Genomic DNA, 22194 nt, shown 5'->3' with positions numbered 1-22194 from the left:
TTGTAGCGTAAGTGCCTTACTACTCAACTTGAACTCTCATAGTAAAAATAATTATGTTTCAGGCATATAGAAAAGTAAAGAAAATGATACAGATACCTAAGTAACTAACTCACAGATTTAACAGAGGCTAGCATGTCACCAAATTTCCTGCTTTTCTCGCTATCCCCCAAAGCATCCATAATCCTGAAGTACATATCATTTTATAGCATCTTATAGTTTTTCTATGTATGAATCCATAAATAATATATAATATCCTACTATGTTTATATTATACTGTATCTTTTTAGATTTAGATCTTTAACTTGTTTTTGTTTGTGAGACTGATCCCTTGTGTTAAAATAATTTTAGGTTATTCATTTTTTTTTTTTTTGGTATCAGGGATCGAACTCGGGACCTTGTGCTTGCGAGGCAGGCAGCAGAACTAACTGAGCTAAATCCCTGGCCCTGCTACCAACTTTTAAAGAATCTTTTGCTTGGGTCTGAAAAAAACATCTTTTTCTCACTTCACTCTCTCTACTCTATCAAACTAGTGTAGAAAACTAAAGGGTTCATTTTGGAGTGGCTTTTCATTTTAAGCTTCTAGATTTTGAGCTGAAAGCCATAAACTAGAAGGCAGTTTTAGCAGGTAAAAAGGCCACAGCATTAGTAAGACACAAAAGGAGAGGGAGAAAATGTGCAAATCTATTTACACTTGTTCATGGGTCCACCTCAACTGAACCACCTGCCATTAAAACTAAAGAGCAACAAGGGGAACCTGATGAGGGGCCGCAGAAGAAAGACATGACATTGAAGGAAGGATGTGTGTCTTAACCGTAAGAATTCATAAACATTGGGGCAATTAGCTGCAGAATGCTACAGAATCTCTTTTTTGAAGATTTTAAACAAGGAAAGAATTTTAACTTTCAGGAAGGGACAGAGACAGGGAGTTCAGAGAATGGCCAGATAATCTTCTCTTCAGGAGCTGAGATTCCACAGGGTGTTTGTGCTTTCCAGAAAATCTCTACCTCAGCCAGGGCCCAAGAAAATTTATCAACTTTCTTTTTACTTCGAACTCAGGACCTTGCGCCTGCAAGGCAGGTGTGGCGCCACTGAGTTAATCCTTGGCCCTTTACTTCCCAACTAACGCAAAAACAGGACCATAAGAAGTCAGGTAACATAAAATGTATTGTAGGTAATTCTTATATCCCATATATGATGGGGAAGTAAAGCTTCAGAGACATGATGATACCTAAGGTTTTGAAGGATGAAGGTACAACCGCCACCAAAGAAAATAGGAAAGAAATGGGGCAGACAACAATCTAGGCAGGGGAACATCATTCATTTAAGGGGTTCGAGGATGTTTTACCCTAACTCCTGTTTTTTTTTTTTATTTGGTACCAGGGATCGAACTCGGGACCTTCTGCTTGCAAGGCAGGCAGTGAAACCACTGAGCTAAATCCCTGGCCCAGTTTTTTCTTTTTTTGAAACGGAGTCTCACTAACTTGCCCAGGCTGCTCTCGAACTCATGGTCCTCTCCCATCTCAGCTTTTAGAGTAGTTGGGATTATCGGTACACCACTGCACTAGGCCCCTAACTCCTCCTAACTTGAGACAATTTCTGTACTTTTGTTTTTGAACAAATTAACATTTGATAAAAATCCTAATCATCGAAAGCAGCACTATTCTCCCTCTTTATTTCAAAGGACAATTTAAGTATGATGTGTCGGAATTCTCTATTCCACTCAACAATGGGTGGGCAGAAACGTTCCCGAATGGCGGGCAAGGGCAGCACTGTCCAGCGTGCTTTGTGAGAAGTCAGCATGGGCTTGAGGTCAGGGGACAAACTTGAACCCCACTTGCTCTCATGGTTACTTACCACAAGTCTCGAGAACTTCCCTGAGCCACAGCTCCTCATGACCCTTAGAGGCTTACTGTGAGGATTATGTGGATGAACACATATAAAGTGCTTAGGACCATGGCCAACTGGCAATATATTCCATTACAATCTGAGCTACCATTACACGTAGACAAAGGGTGTGGTGGTCTAATCAGGGTGGGATTACCATAGGACTTCCAAGGACTTCAGGAGGCCAACATACACTGACTCTTTTTTTTATTTTTTGGTACCGGGGATCGAACTCGGGTCCTTGCACTTGCCCAGCAGGTGGTGAAACCACTGAGCTAAATCCCCGGCCCTACACTGACTCTCAAAGGGAAATCCCATGTACAGTGTTACTTGAAGTCATTTCATTGTGGGACTGGTGTTCCACGCATCAACACACTTGCAGTCATACTGCTCTGGAGGACAGAACTACAGTGTGGCACAAGCTAATGAGAGGCCAGCTGGTATCCACAGTGACCCCCTTGATCAATACAGTGTGGCAACCAGAGCTCTGGAGCTGCTTTCCGTGGGGTCTGAGCACTCTCTCTACTGGTACTGTACATGTCAGTTGAACTACCTGGCACCAAAGTAGAGTTTCACACCATTGTGTTTTCAGGAAGGCAAGAAAATGTTTTGGGAGGGCGATCAGCAGGGCAGCTTTTCCTTCTGCCTGCCTGCCAGGACATCACCCCTTCTATGCTTTTAGGTTGGGGCAAAGAACATGGACTTTGGGGGCTGGGGATTTAGCTCAGTGGTTCCACCGCCTGCCTCACAAGCGCAAGGTCCCGAGTTCGATCCCCAGTACCAAAAAAACCCCCAAACCCAAACAAAACAAAAACATGGACTTTGAGATCAACTTGAGTTCTGCTCTGCCATCTCTTGGTTGAGTGACTCTGGACATCTATAACCTGCCTCCTGGAATATCATAGGGATCCACTGAGATAGCACAGGGGGCCAACTCTCCAGTTGTACCTGGTCCACAAGAAAATCTCAGGAATGAGCACTGCTGGTTGTAGCAACGTGACCACAACAACTGCCACTGGAATTTTCCTAGATAATTGCTACCTTAACAATCTCTGACCATTCTTCTTCTTATTCCACACTTGTATTACATTTATCTATTATCTAATATATATTAGCATATATATATATATGTAATTTTTTTCTTTTGTGGTGCTAGGAACCCAGGGTTTCATATATACATGAATGACAGGTTTCTTTTACCTTTAAACTCCCACAAAGTAAGGACCAAATCTTATACCTTCCCCCACCGAACTACAGCATTTACAACGCAAGACTACTCTGAGTGCTCAGCAGGAACTCACTGACCATGTAAACTACTAGGCAGATCCATGAGATGACTGTGGGTTCTACATGGGCTGAATCTATGAGGGCAGCCTACCTGCCTTCAACTCAGACCTGAGTACTTTGCTGCTTCCTGCAATCTCATCCTTCAGCCAGCTCTGGCCCTTTCTGTCCTCACTGTCCCGGCCCACTTACCTACAATGGAGAGGATGACCACCACGAAGTCGAAGATGTTCCAGCCAATGGTGAAGTAGTAGTGCCTCAAGGCAAACATTTTGAGCACACACTCACAGGTGAAGAAGATGACAAAGACCAGATTAATCCAGTAGAGAATGTTCTCCATCTGCTTGCTCTGAGTATCTGTCTCTACCATCATTGTCACCATGTTAAGGCAGATGAGCATCATGATAACAATGTCAAAGGCTTGTTGAGTGACAAAATCAAAGATGATACCTTGGATTTTGTTCTGGGAGAGAGGGAAGAAAAGACTCAATAGTATTCGTGAAAACCGTTCTGAGCAGACCAGTGGGTGCTGCCACCGTTTTTAGAGAAGCGCTCTTCTCTTTCTCTGTAATGAGGGCAACTCTCTCCTGCTCCAGCAGGACTGTCTCACCATGAGCAGCTCTTCTCTGGAGTCTTTAATGTCGCACATTTCTGGAGGTCTTCTGACTTCTCTGGGTGCCCATTCTTAGTCTCATCTGCTAGCCAACTCTCTCTTTCTCGGTACCGGGGATTGAACTCAGGACCTTGTGCTTGTGAGGCAGGCGGCGGAACCACTGAGCAAAATCCCCAGCCCAGCTAGCCAACTCTCTTTAATCTCTTTCTTGATGCTAGCACACTAGGAGAGCTCACCCATCCCTACTGCTTACCTGGCATCTACACACTTATGCTTCTCATTCAACATCGCTCCTTAATGACTCATAAGGTCTAAGGTAGAGCCAAATCTTTCCCTCTGCCCCTCACCCAGCTTGTTCAGCTCCTCTCAATTATTCATTAACTCTCTCAAGCCAGAAATCTGAGAGTCCGTCTCTTTCATCTCCCTCATCCCCCTCCTGAAGGTCCTGTTGTTGACCTTCCTCCAAGAATATTACTTGAATTTAAGGGCTTCACTCCACTTTGAATGGTCTAATACTCTAAGTCACTCTCCCCATTCACCTGGATTTCTCTAAGTCTTCTGTTCTCCCTGCTTCCTCTCTAGTGTAGTTTCCAAACAGTCACATGTGATTATTTAGATATAAATGGCACACATCATTCTCCCACTTAAAACCTTTCAACAGCTTTTCCCTGGGCTTGCAACGAAATCCCTATTGTTACCCTGGCTGAGAGATGCCTTCACAGTCAGATTCTGTTCATTGCCGGCCTCTCCTCTTGCTCCTTGCTTCAAGGTGAGACTAACTTTCCTGCTTCTAGGATCTTGGTTGCTTTTCCAGGAATCTCTTTCCCTGGCTCTCTGATGCCTTTTCATTCACTTCAGGAGACCCTCCTTGATGAGGCTTTTTCTGATAATCACTTTGAAGCAGATCTACTCCTATAACTCTCCCTTTTTCTCTGTCATGGTCCTTGCCCCAGTTACTTTTCCCCATGATTTTCCATGTTATTGTAGCTGTTTGCTTACTTATTACCTATCTCCCCTCCCCACTATATTGTAAGCCCTAGGATATTAGTGTCTAAACTTTATCACTTTATGTTGAATACCTACAGGGAGTACATAAAGGGAGATCTATCAGTATATGCTGAATGAATGTTAATTAGTCTTTGTTATTTTTCTACCACATAAAGTTTTTATTTTTATTTTTTATTATTTTTTTGGGTACCGGGAATTGGACTCAGGGCCTCACGCTTGCCAGGCAGGTACTGTGCCGCTGACCTACATTCCCAGCCCCAGTATTTATTTATTTATTTATTCACTTATTTATTTTTATTCATGAAGTTTACTGGTACATTTTAGGTATACCATATGATGACACTCGTCATTGGGAACTTGGACCTTTACAGGATGTATCTTGGCTCTCATTTTTTTCCCTATCCCCCTGCCCTCCCTTCAACCCCTCCACCCCTCCCTAATTACCCTTCGTTTGTTTTTCCTTTTCTCATATTTATTCCTTTCCCCTGCCCCTCTCATTTCCCCAAGTTTTTGTATTTTAATATGGAAGAATTTTCAAATGCAAAGGAATGAACAGAACTGTAGAAACATTAATTCTTTTCTGTTTTTTTGGTTCATTTCTACCACAAAGTGGAAAGTATCTCTCTCTCTCTGTTTTTTGAGACAGGATTTTACTATGTATCCCAGGCTGGCCTTGAACTCACAGCAATCCTGCCTCAGCCTGCAAAGTACTAGGATTACAGATGTGTGCCACCACATCCAGCTGGGAAATCTTAACATCATGGAAATATAACAACAATTCTCTTTGTTAAGATTTCCCTGATTTTTTTTTTTTTTTTTAAGTACTTAGGCACTTGAGCTGGTGCTTATTTTCAGGACTGCTTTGACTTTGCGGTTTTCAAACTGCTCTGCAAAAGCCCAGGGGTTCTTTCTCCTCAGCAGGAACAGACGTGGGGCATGTAGGGAAAACACTCTGGGATGCCAACTCTGGCTTCAATAAAGAAGTTTTACTTTTACTTCCACAAACTAGATCACCAGGTAAGCTTTGATTTTAAGGGTGCTGTTTTTGTTTTTAAAAATTACTTTAAGTTACAGAAGAACTTTTGAGATTGCTCCTCTGAAATGAGATAATGACAGAATTTCAGCCCCAAATCTAGTGTGTGAAAGGCTCAGTTACAGAGAGGAGATCAGAGCAGCAGACTTTCCCGCTTTCACCCTCTTCTGCTCTCCCAGCCAGAAGCACTGCTCTAGCACTGTTCCAGTCACATCCTGTAAAGCCGTACTTGTTGTGGACAGAAGCTGAGAAAGTAATGACCAAATCTTACCTTGAACTGGCAGGAAAGGGATCAGTGCCTGTTCACTTTCCTTTGTTCATTTTTGGTTGTCTCTTATAACCTCTTTCTACCTGGGCCAGGGCTAATGCGGTGAACATGATGATTCTTGGCTGCTTCCCACAAAGGAGAGGTCATGTATGACTGTAAAAGCCAAGCCATCCTTCATTTCTGTTCTGCTGCCACTCAGGTCTTTCAGATGGGGTAGCAAGGAGAGGACCAGTGGGCGCTTACCTATTTCCTTTCAGGTAACCCTGCCAGTCTTTTTCTAAGTGGCTTCTCAGTGTGCTTTTAACCTGTACAAAGTACTCACCAAAGGACGGGGAATCGGTTTCTGTGGTTTCTTTGAGCCCAGCTTTTTCATGGCATTGTAGTACTTCTTCTGTTCCTCAGTCATGAAGATGTCCTGACCTCCAAAGTAAAGGAAGGAAGAAGGGAACAGCCATTACAAGTGGCTCTCCCATGTTAAGGCTGTAGACCTATGGTTCAAGATCACCACTGAGAATGGAGGGAGACTTATCTCTTTTCTTCCCATTTTAGCTGACAGCTCTCTTAAGTGAGGTAGATCTGAGATAATCGAATTCAAAGAGATAGCTGCCTTTGTTTTCAGCTCAGGATTTCTGAGGTTTGTCTCAGAGAAGCTAGGCTTGAGAGCAAGGACTTGGCAGTCACATTTGACAGTCTCACCGTCATTTTTTGGGTCTGATTTTCTGATAAAATCCGAGAAAAAACATGTTAAGATAAAAAGGTTTTCAAGTCTTGGTTAATGGCCTATTTATTTTTAGATGATATTCAAATTTGGAAAATTTGGTGCAAGAAGGCAATGTGGAGAGTTTCTTGACTTACAAAGTGAGATGACAAGAGTCATCTTTTGGATTTGCTTTAGAAAACCTGTGGACCATCTGGGACAAGAAAGAAAGTGGACTTTCCAGGGCTAGCCTCTCAAACCCCCATTTTCTAGAGGTACCCAGGGATCAGGATTACAAATCTGGGCAATTTCTGCGTCTTGCTACAGCTATACACCTGCTACTTTCCATTCTACTTCTGTTCCAGAAGTGCTCGCGGCCCCTGCTTGCTCCTCTGGTGGGAGACCCAAGCCAGTGCGAGGCCTCAAAAATAACACATTACTAGCAACTGTGGTAAACCACACACTGCGGAATCCAGCCCTGCACACAGTTGGTTGGGACTATTTACAGTGGGGCCATGGCACAGTAAGGGGAAAATTTGGATTTTAGGGAAAGAAAGAGGGCATTTTCTTTCTAAAAAAGAGACAGAGTGCCCCTTATCTGGGTTGAACTCTGGGCACTAGCAAGGAGGGGAGGAGACTTATCTTTTTCTTTTGTTGATTGAAGTTATCAATGATGACACCAATGAAGAGGTTCAGGGTGAAGAAGGAGCCGAAGATGATGAAGATGACAAAGTAGATATACATGTAGATGTTGTCCTCATACTTAGGCTGCTCATCAGGCTGTCAAAGGACAAGATAAAAGGATAAGTTAGGACCTAACCTGGGGACTGGGTAGGTTACTCCAACACACCAAAGCCGAAAGCCACCTGACTGCAGGACAAGCTGTGGTAGGGGAGCCCTTGATTCTCTCTGCTTGCCGCCTCCTCTGTACTGGCAGCTCCAGCCCTGAGAGGGCACCAGCACTGCTGTGACTTTGGTGGGGAAGATGCAAGGGGAGGGGAGATGGAAAGGCAAGGGGGAGGGCAGGAGTGTTGCTGAAAGCTACACTTTTGTTTCACAGTAGGACTAAAGAGTTGACAGCTCCACTGGGGCCAAGTAAAAGCCAACTGTCTAATCATCCGGAGGGAGTGTAAAAGGGGGAGGCTTACTGAGAGGAGGAAAATGACCTATAATCAATAAAGCAAGCAATTAATGTTCTAAACAGAAATTTCAATTCCTCTATCCCCCCTCCCTTTCTCATTTTGATGGACTACCATGCTGCCTGCCTTCTAACCTTTGGGAGTGTTGTGTTTCACCATCATGTGCTTACCTTTCGGGAATCTACGGCTGCATACATGATGTCCATCCAGCCTTTGAAGGTTGCCTGGCAAACAGAGTCACTCATTAGACTGTGCCTATTAGGGAGGGTGTGAGAGTCTAGGCAGGGGTCCCAAAGGCCAGGCTTAGGTTCAGAGAAAACACTGGACAGGGAGTTTGCACCTAGGCTCCCATGGACAGAGGGTTTCCTTTTATCAATACAGGTTGCAGAGGGCTTTGGGTAACATCAAATTTTGGCAAAGTCACATGTTGATGATGGAAATTGCATCAATGCTTTCATACAAGGTCTTAAAATGAGCTTGAGAAGGCTGCCTGAAGCTAGGGCCAAGGCCTGTTTATGAGTGAGTGGTGGGAATCTGCTGCCGGTGCTTAGAACTTGTTTCTCCACTGGGGAATTGTTTTCAAAAAAGGTATTTAAATAAGCAGCAGGAGTCTGAAAAATTCACACATTAAAAAACAATCAGGTCAGAAATTAATCCCTATTAGTATATACCCATGTATCCTTATGGTAGTGGCAATACTGGCTTCATCCTTGAAGGTCCTTTTCTAATTTTCCTTCAGACTACTCTAGCCTGTTTTTAGAAACAAATACAAGTAAATACAAACAAATACAAGTAAACAATTTAATATCCTCCATGTTTTATTTGCTCAACAGATTCTAAGCTTTCATCTGATGGTCCTACTGCATGGTGCCTCTCATATGGCAGGGACTCCGAACACAATATCTCACTGGCTGGTTGACGTGTGTTTGCTTTCTGGAGCTGCTCCAGTTCAGATTTAATTTGTGGGTCCAATTTAATGAACTGGGATAGAAATGCAAAGGAACTTTGGATGGGATAAAATACAGCTCATTCCATTCACTGTGCCTTCTATTACTATCTAACAGTGAGTGCTTACTATGTGTTAGGTTGGTTGAGAGGTTCATCTGCAGTATTGCATTTAATACTCCCAATAACTGAATGATGTGGGAGTGGTGGTAACAGTAATGAAAATACTGCACATAATAGCAATTACTATTAATTAAGCACTGCTACATGCTATGTGTGATTGTAAGAATTAAAAAAAAAAAAATCAAGAATTACAGGCCCAGTGGCCCATGCCTGTAACCCCACCTTCTGGGAAGCTAAGGTAGGTGGATCAGAAGTTCAAACCCAGCCTGGGAAGTTTAGTGAGCTCCTGCCTCAAAATATATAAAAAAGAACTGAGGATGAGAAGGTCCTGGATTCAATCCCCAGCATCACCAAAACAAAAAACACCCCAAAACCCAAAAAACAAAACCATGAATTCTCTTAAAAACTATGCAGAGCACTATGATCTATATCTAATATATCGAATGCATGAAGAAACAAGAGAGAGAAGTTGAATAATTTGTTCCAAGTTATATATACAATTAATATCACAGTGTGGCTCAAGTCTACATCTGTCTGATTCTAAAGCCTAGATAAGCTTTCATTGCATCAACTTTCTTGTCAAGCATTCCAAAAAAACTGGTGAGAGAGGAAGAGAAAATGAGGCATAATGGAATAAAATTAGGCAAGAGACTTATCCACATCCAGTAATCAAAATACATCCTTCCTTACTGTGACACATTAATTTGAGACTTTTATCTGGGGTTGAGCTGATAGGATTAGCAGCATCAGGATTCTGCCATACTTCACTTTTTTCTCTGCAGTGCTTGTGATGGGACCTCGGGCCTCACGCATGTGTTCTACCACTGAGCGACATCCCCAGTCCTACGACCATATCCTCTACTTTACTGTTGCTACTACATGGGTTTATCCTACTCTTTTGATTTTTCCTTTTCTTTAAGCACACATTCCAACCAAGGAAGAGAAGGTGATCTCTCTACTACTATATTATGCTTCTGCAATCTTTATTTATTGCTGAGCAGAACTTTGCTTCTGAACACAAAGAGAGATTCCCTTTGAATGAGATCTTGTAGGAGGGTATGTTTCCCTGAAACTGGTCTGGGAAATAACATTGTTCTCATGGTCCGATATAGGGTAATCCTGATTCCAGAAGCAGAACTGAAAAGGAACCAAATGAGGTTTTCTGCTACATGAATTTCCAGGACTAAAAAAATAACAATACTTACTACTTGAAGAAGGGCCAGATACCCTGCCCCAACGTTGTCGAAGTTGATCTTCACGTTCTTCCATCTGATCTCTGTGTTGTTCCCCTCCATCAGCTTTTCACACTCAGTTTTATTGTTAACATGTTCAATTTCGAATCGGATTTCAGAAGTCTCATTAAAGCAGAAGTGGTACTTTCCGGCAAACAGGTTAACACCCATGATGCTGAAAATCAGCCAGAAGATGAGACACACCAGCAGCACATTCATGATGGAGGGGATGGCACCCACCAAGGCATTCACCACCACCTGCATTGGAAGGGGGGAAGCTGAATGTTGGAAGGAAGTGGGAGAAGCACATTCTTCTGCTTTCCAGGAGGGGAATGACTTTTGTGTAGCTTGTTCTGTTAGGGAAACATTATGCTCTCTTGGGAATTAGAGTGACTGGACAGATCCGTAAGTAGGACCCCAAATTTCTAATCTATGAACTATATTTTTGGGAAATTTAAAAAATTATATCTTTATTTAAACTAATAAAAACTTCCCTGCACAAGTTGACCCTGATCATATCTTCTAGGCACCAACCTGGGTGAAAAAATGATTTCTTAGTCCAGTCTCCCTCCTCTTCAATGCATAAAATATGCCCCCATGAGAAAATCTGAGAAATTGCAAGCTCACTAGTCACCTTTCAATAGACATTCCCCCTCTGAAAAACAAGACAGGATTGTTCCAAATCACTCAGAACCGCCCTTTGGGTAAGCAGTGAACCACTCAATGGTACATAATGTCTCTTTTATGACTATGCAAGGCCAGTTATCTTATTTCAGGCAATAGCTGAGCATGCATATTTTGCAGGCTCAAGAAAAAAAAGCTATATTCCCTCTACCAAACAGCATATAATGAAATCTGAACATACGTGCTTTTCACTAGTTCATTCTTTAGCCTTTTCTTTTGACTTTGTAGGTTTCTAAATCTAAGTCACCCCTGCTTGGCTAATGCTGATGTCTCTGCTCAGTCCAGGGCTTGATTCCATTCTTCACAACGTATCAGAAATCAAAATGATAAGGTTTTTCTTTTTTCTTTTTTAAGAGTTTTGGATTAGATCATTGCTCTTGAAACTCAACAACTGGCATGTTGTTAAAAATCACTGATTACAGTAAGCTCAGGAATTTTTTTTTTAAAAAAAAGCAAAGGAAAAAGCCCATAGGAATTGAAGATTTTAGGTTGTTTTTAACTTGGGTTTTGCTTCACACTCGAAGTAAGAGTGGCTTCACAACACCTCCACTGTTGTAGCAGTTTTCACTAGAGGTGTTCAAGTGTTTCCAAAGGTCAGTTTTCAAGTGGCGGGACAGAACACAAGACTGGGTTCATCTCTTCCCTAATTCTTACTGTTGTCTTAAGTGGGGCTGATAAAGCTCAGAAAAGTTTCACTAATTTAATGTGGGAAGATTATTTCTTCCACTTTCTAGAATCTGAGGTGGATTAATGGAGTGAAAATAATGACACTGGATATAAATGAAGTCTGATGTCTCCTGATGTTTTGCTGGAAAAGGTAACAAATATTAATACTATGCCCCTGTATTGGTTTTTCAGTGCACATAAGTCACAAGTAGCTGCCACCCAGCACAGCATGGAAAAGGTGGGAAGTTCATGCTGTACAAGGGAGGCCAGGGGGCAGCTCTGGGGTCTCTCTTGAGCTCTACAGGGTTTAGGTTTTCCTTATCTTTAGTTTTGCCTTAAACTGCATTGTTACTCATCAGAACATGTGTCTGAGATGCCTGTTTTGTCCTGTACAAAAAAGGCAACAACATTTTGCTAGGGAGTCACTCTCTTTTAGATTAAAATACTTGTTTTCTTGTTTCTTCAACTCATATATGAATTCCTTGAGATTGAGAGGCAGTTATTTCTTAATTCTTAGACCAAGAAATCTCTTCTAGATTTGATAGCTTTGTCATTAGTAAAAAATGTTTATCATTCTGAGCAATATCTGAAATTTGGAACTCTATCTGAAATTTTGAAAATCTTCAATGTTGTTTTGGAGAATGCAATTCATTTATATGTATTTATGTTATCAAATTGGTCAAGTAATCAGATTTGAATTTTATCTCTTCATTCTACAGCTGTTCACCCTTTGGTGGGAGCACCAAAAAGCAATGAAATGTGCAAAAGAACAGGCAAAAGGAGGATGGACCACAAATGGCACAACCATTTTTTAAACAATGCGAGGTTATGTGAAGATTTAAAGGCTCAAGTCTATGTGACAGCATTTTGCAGCAGAGCTTAAATGAGTTCATGACCTTCTGTTGCACTATTACCAATGTGAAGTAGGGAAGTAGGCCCCAAAATGAGGAAACCTAAAAATGCTGGTTTTTATCTCAATCCAGAATCTACCACCTCCAGGAACCCTTATCACTATAAAAAAAAATAATCTTAAACTTCTACTTGAACCCAGGCTACCCCATCCTACATGGTGTCTATGTGTTAAAAGTTAAATATGGATATTTATAGCATGGAAAAATCATCTATGTGATGTCTTTGAATTTCTATATTCATAGATCTGATCAAAGGACTCAATAAACAAAAGAATCTATTGAGTCTTATTTCTGATTATGACAAAAATCTTAATAGAATGCAAAGTATTTGTAAGATGCAAATGTACTTTCATTTACCAATTACAACCAAAAAACTTCTTCGCCTCATGAACTAAGTGAACAGAGTTGGTAAACATTACAAATAACTCCTTATTGTGAACATCAGCTGATAAGCTACCACATGTTAAAATAAAAATTGTTTAACAGTGGTCTAAACAGAATTATCATTGTGCTGTTACTTTCAGCGAGCAAGAAACCAGTTTCCACAGAGCAAGAAGCCAGTTCTTATTCTGAACTCACACTAAAGATACATTATAAATGATAATTCAAGCTTCTACTGACAGTTGCTCAGTAAATGGGATCCCCTCTTTTGGGCTCCACTGCTCTCTAGTTACAGTCTAATCATGATGAAATGTATCACTGCTAAAAACCAGACATAGTATAGGAATAGTCAAAGTTAGGTTCTAGAATTCTATAAAGTTACTTTTCAGTGGAAATTTATATTTAATAATTGATACAAATCCCGACTGATGAGAAATTTCCAATGGAAACTGATTCTTCTAGCATTTTACTCTTTTCTTTGCCTAGATATTATTGCTGCCCATTAAATATTATAAAATCTATCAATATAATATAATATAATATAATATAATATCTGGCAGAGGGAACATGGCTTTAATGGACAACTATATACTGACAACAAAAATGCATGCATGTTTCACAGCATTACTATTATATATCCTAAAAAATTTAATAGCACAGGAAAATCTTTAAGGATTACTATGAAGGAGAGAAAAGCAAAGAACTACGTTAAATATTCCTTTGCCAATAGCAGGAGTGTTTCAATATTCTGGTCTTTGGTTTGAGGAAGGAGAGAAGAGAATTAAGTGAATATCCCAGGACAGGCTGGGGGCAGATGCTCCCTCTCAAGAGGTCTGTGTCTATAATTGGAGCAGCACAGTGACAGTTGAGCCCATCTGAATGGATGGTGTTCAGTTCATGAGGCTTTCTTATTTGAAATGTTCTGGATGATAATCTCACAAATGCTGGCATACAGAATAATTGAAACTAAAGAATGAAAAACACATGTGCCCACAGAAAGGTAACATTTAAATAAAACATATGTACTTAATTCTGTTTATTACTGGGAAACTTAGCCAAATTCAATCTCTTCTTGCAATGATTTCCATGGCAAGGTTGGGAAACTGCAGGGCAGGAATGAATCCCTGAGCCTTCTCACCAGCTACCGTCAGTACTGCTGGCTAACTGGTGTCCAGTGAACAGAGTGGCACCTCCATTACACCAAAGCTTCCCTTGCTGAACGTTACTGTTTTATTTATTTTTGTTATTATTATTTTTGGTACCAGGAATCGAACTCGGGTCCTTATGCTTGTGGAGCAGGAAGCAGAACCACTAAGCTAAATCCCCAGCCCATGAACATTACTGTTTTAAATTGCAGCTTTGGGCTTAAACTTGTTCCTGCTCGTGTTATCTTTTTTGGGGGGGGGTACAGGGATCGAACTCAGGACCTTGCTCTTGCGAGGCAAGCGGCGGAACCACTGAGCTAAATCCCTGGCCCCTGCCCATATTATCTTAACTGAAAAAAGCTTGTGGCAGATGCTTTCCAAACAAAACTTTCTACTGTTCTGATTTCCTATTCTAGACCTCTGTGCTTCTAAACTATTTGAGAGTTGATGGTAAAATTTCTTTCATGAAATGGAAACAAATTCAGGGAAGCAGGAAAAAACAGGAGCTACAGTGGACCCTCAAGTTATGACCTGCCTGACGTATGAACAACTTGGGTTATATATAGAATTTGTTTTAACTTACAACCAAAGTCTTGAGTTACAACCCAAATGCTGGCCCTTGTGCTTCCTGATGGTCTCAGATACAGATTTAACCCTTAAGGAGTTCTGGAAGGAACATTACAACATCCTTTCCTGTAGGGGGTTATTTGAGAAATCCTGGACCAATGTCTAAGGACACTGAGATCTGCCTGTATACAGGAGAGAGACTTGGAAGGCTGTGTAAAAGCCTGGGCCTTGAATTGACCAACTTGAGTTACAACCAGCTCTCTTGAACAAATTGAGTTTGTTAAGTCAAGGGTCCACTGTAAAAGGAAAAGGTGGGATTACTGAAAGGGCTCCTGCATTCACATTACTCATGTAAATTCCACATGAGCAAACTGTCCTCAGCTGGTCCCTGAGGACTACTTCTGCCACAAGGGCAGAGGTGACAGCAGAGCAACTGAAGGAGGTTAATAACAAGTGTCAGCTGGGCATTTTGTGGGGGGATGTGAGGGGGATGCTTTCTTCAGATATGATCAATTTCTGTTCAGGAGAACCAGGACTATCGTTAGGGGATGTGAGGGATTGCAGGGATGCATTACAAGTATTGTCCTCGTGAAACTTTTTTAGTTGCATGCTGTCCTCAGTTTTTCAGTCATCAAAATGAATTATCAGCTCTATAACAAAACCACTATGATTAAAAAATTTATCCCACAAAAATGTGGTGTGGCAGTAGATATGACCATTTTAACTCTATATTCAGCCACACCATGCTATCTAAACCACTGAGTCCTGTGCGGTATACTCTTTCTCTAACTTTAGCCTGACTGTGGCAATAACTTTATTGGATACGTTCTGAAACCATTCTTACCTGTGGGAGAAAGACTTAGAGCCCCAGTTCTTTCTTTAGCTAAAATAAATTTGTGCTGTTTTATAACTGCCCTTCCTGCAGATGGTTTTGGGAGGGCTACAGAAAGCTCACATTTAGTAAACCAAACTGTGACTGTGCTACAGAAGAAACATGAGTTTATTGCAAAAAGCATTTATCTGAATAAACTAAAATAATAAAATCCCCAAGTCCCAGTGAAATTTTCATCCTCCTATACAACTGTGAGTGCCTTTGTGGAGTAGCAGCCAGGGATCACAGATGAGGAATGAATGGAGCAGCACTGTCCTGGTATCTGGTTTCTCCAATCAGTCATGCTTTGTGAGTACTATTGCAATGTTTTCGTTTTATTCCTATATGCTGCTATTTGCACATTTGAAAACATATCCTCTGGTTTGCTCTCCTGCATGTATTCAACATCTCAATTGAAATGAGCTTTCTTGGTCTCGTTAAGTATATCAGACCTCTCTGATTACCACAGGACAACTATCAACACCAAAACCAGCTGTCCACTTGATTTTAGATCAACTTTTCCATGTGCGTATGTGCACACGTGTGCACATACGCACAATCATTAAAACCAAAAGGAACAAGAAAAAAGGCGCCAAAAGAAAGGGCCTTATTTCTAAGTTGGCAGGTTGACAGCCCCTTGCATTGTTTGGATTTGGGTGGAACATCACCAAAGCAGGAATAAGAAGCCTCGAGAAATTTCAAAACTAGCTGATAGTCATCTGGCATTGTTCCTGGTGTTGTTTTGACAGTGTGAGGATAGGGGACCGTATAGCATGGGCAGAGGGGTGGGGGCGAGGAGGTAAGCTTTGCTATCAGACAGAGGCTGCCAGTCCTTATGGGACTGGGCTGAGAACAACAAGGTGCAATAAGAGGAATCAGAATAGAAAGAAAAGCATTTCTTCTCCCAGGGCCATCCCAATTCGGCTCCATCCCCAATTCCAGGCCTGCCACCTTGTCTTCAAGCCCCTTCTCCACTGCTTTCTCAGTGACTCCCAGGTCACAGTCCCCAGCTGGCTGATGCTTCTACACGACACTCTCCCTGCCTGCAGCCTATGCTTTTCAGTGGGTCTAGGGTTGTAATTCCCCTTCTTTGCACCTGGTGATTCTCCCTATTAAATCAACAGCCCAGAAAGCCGCCCCAAGTGCTACAGGTAAGCCAGGCCAAATGAGAATAGCCAATGTTAACATGTTCTGCGATGGCATGTTGTTGGGCGTGGGGCCAATATTAATGTGATGAGGCAGCTTAATGGAACTCCCCTGCGCACGGGGCAGGTGCAAGGGAGAAAGTGGAGGATCAAATAGGCAGCTGCATCACAGAATTCGTGTTTGAATGATCTTTCCACCATGTGATCAGTTCTAGCATGCTTAAACAGTTTCCATTGGCATGCAGAAGGATCAGCTGCTCTTAGTATCTTACCCTCATCCCTTCAAATCGTGATAAGGCTCTTAAGGGTCTCAAAGCTCTTAGGGTCCTAAGGGACTTTATGGCACCTAGTTCCGAGTAGCCCAGGGCATTAGCTATAAGGCTGACTAAAGAGACCTACACAGAAACAGAAGAGAGGAAAAAAAAAAAAAAAAGGAAACAAAACAACAAGAACAAAAAAAAAAACCAAAAAAAAACAAAACAGAGGTTCCAGAGTGTTAGAATAAAAGCCCCTAGCACTGATTACACATATTGGGTCCCCCCCCGCCCCCAGGTTGAGGAAGTGGGTAACACCAGCTGCCTACTTCAACTTGACTCAAACGACCTGAAAGGAAAGGTGGTTGAGAGAGGCACAAGAAAAAACACAAAGGGAAGAGAAAATCGAGAGGAGGCAGTAAGACAAATGCACAAGTTGGAAAGGGCAGAGGCTGAAGGGAGAGGGAGGAATGAGGAAGTTCCATTGGAAGGAGAGGAGCCTGAGGAGATGACAAGAACCTTACCCTCGCCCTTTACAGTCTCTGCAGGTCCCAGAAGTTCCCATTAAATTAAGCCAGACAAATTTAATGGTACCTATGGAAAAGAATACAGATAAATACACACTCCATACAAGCTGCCCCCTCCTCAGCTCATTCACCATGGCGTTTCCAACAGGGACAAGCTCTCTTATTCCTGGTTGACAAGAAACCATTGTTTGAGAATTTGAGTCACAACATCAACAAAGGAAACATTCAATAAATACCACAAGTGACTTTTTATAGTTCTCAAGAAGCAAAGAATCAAATAAGGAAATTCCTTGACAAAATTTTGGTCCCATGAGTAACCACTTAGGTATCTCTCACTTTTAACTATAATAATCTTTTCATCTTATAAGCATAACCATGGCCCCTTCATGGCCAGGAGATCTGGGCTAGATCTTGATCACTGAATCCATACTTTTCCTTATAATTTCTTTTTTTTTTTGGTACTGGGGATTGAACTTGGGTCCTTGCACTTGCGGAGCAGGTGGGAGAACCACTGAGCTAAATCCCCAGCTATCGTTATAATTTCTGAGAAGTCTGTAGGTCTCTAGGTCTAAACTCAGGTCAAAAGCTTTCCTACTCTTACAGGGGCAAACTTACCTTGCTCTACCAGATATCTCAGAGCAGTTACCATGATAACTGTTAACAGTGAAAACCAGCCACATCTAGGGCTGCCTAGGACTGATCCTGGGGAGACACAGAGCTCTTCAGGCAGCACCAGATATGAATACATCTTTTAGCTGATCCAGTCCTAGAATGTTTCGGTTCAGGGCTTCCTGGACTAGCCTATGTCTTACAATGCAGCACAGATTCTGAGAGAAGTTAGGACAGTCCTACCAACAGCTCTTAAATTCCCTCTACTGGGAAGTGGTGGCTGCAGGTCTACCTAGCTTAAGCAATAGTATTTTACGGAAATTTAGAAAAAGAAGCAATCTATAATTTGGTTTCATTTGCTGCTTTTTATCTCTATCCTAGGGCTTTGGTTCTTTGATTCTGTAATTTTGAACTGCAAGTGTACAAACACACACACACACACACACACATACACACTTTCTTTTATTGTAATTAAGCAGCAGAACTGACAGGTTATAGAAGAGGAAAGTCAAAGATCTAGTGAGGGTCAGGAATGAGTAGGCTTAAGGGTTTAATTTTAAAATTGGGTGTGAAGCCAGGTGCAGTGGCACAGGCCTGCAATCCCAGCACTGAGGGAGACTGAAGCAGGAGGATGAAAAGTTCAAGTCCCAGATGGGCAACTTAATGAGATCTTGTCTCAGAGTAAAAAATAAAAAGGGCAAGGGGATGTAACTCAGTGCAAAGGCTCTGGGTTCAATCCCAAATACTGAAAAAAAAAAGACTAAAATAAAATGAAATGGGATGTGAACCTTACCATTTTTTTTTTAAGGTACTGGGAATTGAACCCAAGGTCTTTGTACTGAGCTACATCCCCATCCATTTTCTATTTTGAGACAGGGCCTCACTCAGTTGATAAATTGCCAAGGCTGGGCTTGAATTTGCAATCCTCCTGCCGCAGTTTCCCAGAGTGGTGGAATTACAGGTGTGAGTCAACTGGTTACTACCCAGAGAAGGTTAATTTCTGCCTGAAACAAAGACTCAAAAGCATTCTCTAGATCATAGTAGTACCATCCAATCACTTGCTCTCCATCCACACTTCTCAGCAAAATTTGTCTACTGTTCCTCAACTCTTAAGCCTAAATAAGCTAAAATTGTCAGATACTTAGTGAGGCCTTAAACAGGTATATCTAAAGGTAAGTTATCCCACTGTAACCAAATACATGGGTTCAAAAGTCCCTGGGGGTTAACTTTATCCTGTGAAACTCTGCCAGGTAAAAATTGTGGAAAATCAGCTTTGAGTGGCTACAGGACCTATAAAAGGCAAGAAGTCTCTGGCTCTTCAGGGTGGGTAACGTATCTGCTCACAGTCAGATCTCCAGCGGGAAGAAGGGTGGAGAAGGAGGCAAAGAGGCCAGTTTAGAGGTTGGCTCTAAATGCTGCTGAGAGATAATGTGTTCAGCTGATCAACTGAGCAAAGTCTCCTGAGACAGGACCAAAAGTTCTTATCTGGGTTATTGTTTAGCAGCTGTGGGCTCTCTTATAAACTTCTGAGTCTCCATATTAAGCTTTCACTGGACATAACCAGAATACATGCACTTTATGGAATCAAACCTAAAGAAAAAAAAAAAAAAGAAAGAAAGCTGAGGAGGGTATCTGCGGCTGATGAAGAAAATGAACACAGGTGACTTTTTCAAAATGAAGAAACATTTCCACAGAGAATGTTCTTAAGTGGTTTATGTTCAGAATGAGGTATGTGGTCTCTGAAAGTCCCCATTCCTGGAACAGATACATTAGCTAGTCTCTGCAAATCATGGAAGAAATTTTCCTGGAGAACAAATTTCTTTTACTGGACACAGTCTCCAGTGAAGCAAAGACCCGAGCAAAACAAAATGTCCCATGGCTTATTAATAAAGAGAACTGACCTTAGAAGTTGTCTGGATTATCCCCGTGACTTAAAAAAAAGTGCTCTCAGCAGCTTTAAGAGACAAGGAAGAATGAATGCCATTAGGGAAACAAACGTGGAGATGACAGATTCCAACATCAAGTTGCCAGTGGATGAAATGAGAGGAAGAGTCTTTCAGATGGTACAAAATTGGGACCTAAATTTTATACCTGCTGGTTGTTCTAAAATGCCAGTGGAACCAGATGATTTACCCAAATGGGCAGCAAAACCCTGGGATAATTCCAGCTGTCCAGTTGCCAGTCCAACTCTTATTCCTCATTCACTATTCAAAGGAAGCCACCTGTGGAGCTGTTATAAGAGACTGGGATGTCCCCACCTAGCACACTCTGCTTCATATGTGGTTCTTTGTGTATGAGTCTCATCTTTTCAGGCCCTTAGACAGAAGTACCCATGTCTATTACTCTGTTTTTCCTGCACACCTAGATGGAGGCTTTCTATATTGTGAGTGCTCAATAAACATTGGACAAGTAAAAAATAAATGAATTGTTTTGTTATACATAAGAGGTCAATAGAAGAGAGGTTCCCAGGAGGGCCCTGTTCCAGACTGCTGTAACCACATGCCTGGAATCAAGCCAAAGTTGCCTTGAGAGCTAGTATACACTTCCCAGGGGCTATCCTTCCCATGGCTGCCTATGACTCCTTAGGGCTCTAGGATAATTCTACAGAGCATGGTATTCAGTTTATGTTTCTTGCTGAAAACTGGTACGGGGCATTCTGTGGAGCCAACATTAGATCTCACAGCAATGTAATAATCCAACAAATCCCCAAAGCGAGAGGAATTGATGAACTGCAGTCAAATGGCCATATGCCTGTCATTATCTTTTCACCCCCTTCTACCTAGCATAATAAGTATTAAAAATGTTTGCTAAATAAATGGGGATGTGTAGAGACTGCTATGCATTTAAACAGCTGACTGGGGCACTAGAGGCATATGAGGTACCTGATAACCTGACAGTGGTTCAGGTTGGGACAGATAAGGAGAAGGTCATGGTGGGGAAGCACTGTTCCAAATCACAGCGTTCCTAGGGCAAATGGCGTGCTAGTTCAGCTAAGGTCTAGCTAAGGGAAGCTATGTCGCTGCCCCTTTCTCTAGAAAGAAAGCAGGCCCAGTCTCATTTCAGTGCTCTTGGCTTCATTCCATTCCCTGCCTAGGCCTGAGCTGCAGCTTTCTGTCTGAGGAAGGAAAAGGCCTTTCTGCCACAAATGGGTATCAACAGTAGCTGAAGGAGAATGGAGAGCTTTCTTGTGAGTGTCTCATGCCTGCTTCCTCTGGGACCATACCTATTTGGCTCACAGAAGGGCCTCCTCACCTCATATGGACATCTTCCCAAAAGGCTGCTTTTTTTGTTGTTTTTTTTTCAGTACTGGGGATTGAACTCAGGACCTTGCACTAGTGCGGCAGGCGCTGGAACCACTGAGCTAAATCCCCGGCCCTCAAAGGCTGGCTTTTTGAACGGGGGGGACAATAATGGGGACACAGTGATAGCTCTTGGAAGGAATCACTAACCACAGAAGTTGCAGACAACGTGTTGAGAAAGGAACGCATTTATAAAATAGAAATCATTACTGGTGCAGAGTGCCAGGCTTCGGATACCTAAGACAGAGATTTCTAGCCAATGAAACCTGTCTTCTTTGTACCAACCCACTCTCTCATCAATCCAATTTCACGGCATTTCTTAGCTCCCGGCAGGATGGGACTCTCCACGGCCCGTCTTCCAATTCCTATGTACCTTTTTTAAAAATGCTGATTTGGCTAGAAGAAGAAAACTTTATTATACAAAATAAGAAAATAAGCATCATAGTAAAGCCAACAAGGAGTAGGTGCTGGTAGGGTGAGAAATGGTAACAGATAATGCAGCTTCCAACCTGAAAAGAACATGGGAGGTCAAGGCTACCACGCCTCGAAGGTCCTGGAACCTAGAGGAAAAAGGGATTCCTTCCATGGTGATCACTGTAGAAATGTCAATGTGAAAACCCTACATGGCAATATGGGAACCCTTCCCCCACCCCAACTCCCACCCTGGTAAACTGACCTGCTCAGGTAGGTCTTGGAGAAGTACCCATGAACAGGACAGTCACAGACTCCACTACCCTCCAACCCAGCAGCCCCACCTCATCCTTTTACCCCTTCCTCCTGCTCCTTTGGAGAACCTTTCAGTTCCCAGACTAAAAACATGGGGGTTTGAGACCAATAAGTCTACTTCTCACTCCTAATCTTTGAATCCAAATTAAGCCAAGCCCACCAGGGTAAAGACTTGGTTGGTTT

General features: G+C 42.0%; 1 protein-coding gene across 9 annotated transcripts in view; it reads right to left on the bottom strand.

The window, feature by feature from the left end:
• The window catches only part of Scn8a (sodium voltage-gated channel alpha subunit 8), a 171261-nt gene that overhangs the window by 1765 nt on the left and 147302 nt on the right, over nucleotides 1-22194 (bottom strand). For 6 of the 9 annotated variants that reach the window (XM_087199929.1, XM_087199931.1, XM_087199927.1 and 3 more), the window contains 6 exons: nucleotides 16869-16991; nucleotides 10200-10484; nucleotides 8097-8150; nucleotides 7430-7567; nucleotides 6413-6517; nucleotides 3361-3631 (listed from right to left, as the gene is read on the bottom strand). In XM_087199929.1, the coding sequence (XP_087056055.1) occupies nucleotides 3361-3631; nucleotides 6413-6517; nucleotides 7430-7567; nucleotides 8097-8150; nucleotides 10200-10484; nucleotides 16869-16991 (976 nt within the window). The remainder of the gene's footprint in view (nucleotides 1-3360; nucleotides 3632-6412; nucleotides 6518-7429; nucleotides 7568-8096; nucleotides 8151-10199; nucleotides 10485-16868; nucleotides 16992-22194) is intronic. The other 3 variants (XM_087199934.1, XM_087199932.1, XM_087199933.1) reach the window with 1 other exon arrangement.

Source organism: Heterocephalus glaber, unplaced genomic scaffold (assembly GCF_053883595.1).
Source record: "Heterocephalus glaber isolate CG9 unplaced genomic scaffold, H.glaber_assembly_v1.0 deba00001733, whole genome shotgun sequence".
Taxonomy (NCBI): Eukaryota; Metazoa; Chordata; class Mammalia; order Rodentia; family Bathyergidae; genus Heterocephalus; species Heterocephalus glaber.
Note: the sequence above shows the minus strand (reverse complement) of the source record. Positions and strands in the feature narration are given on the sequence as shown.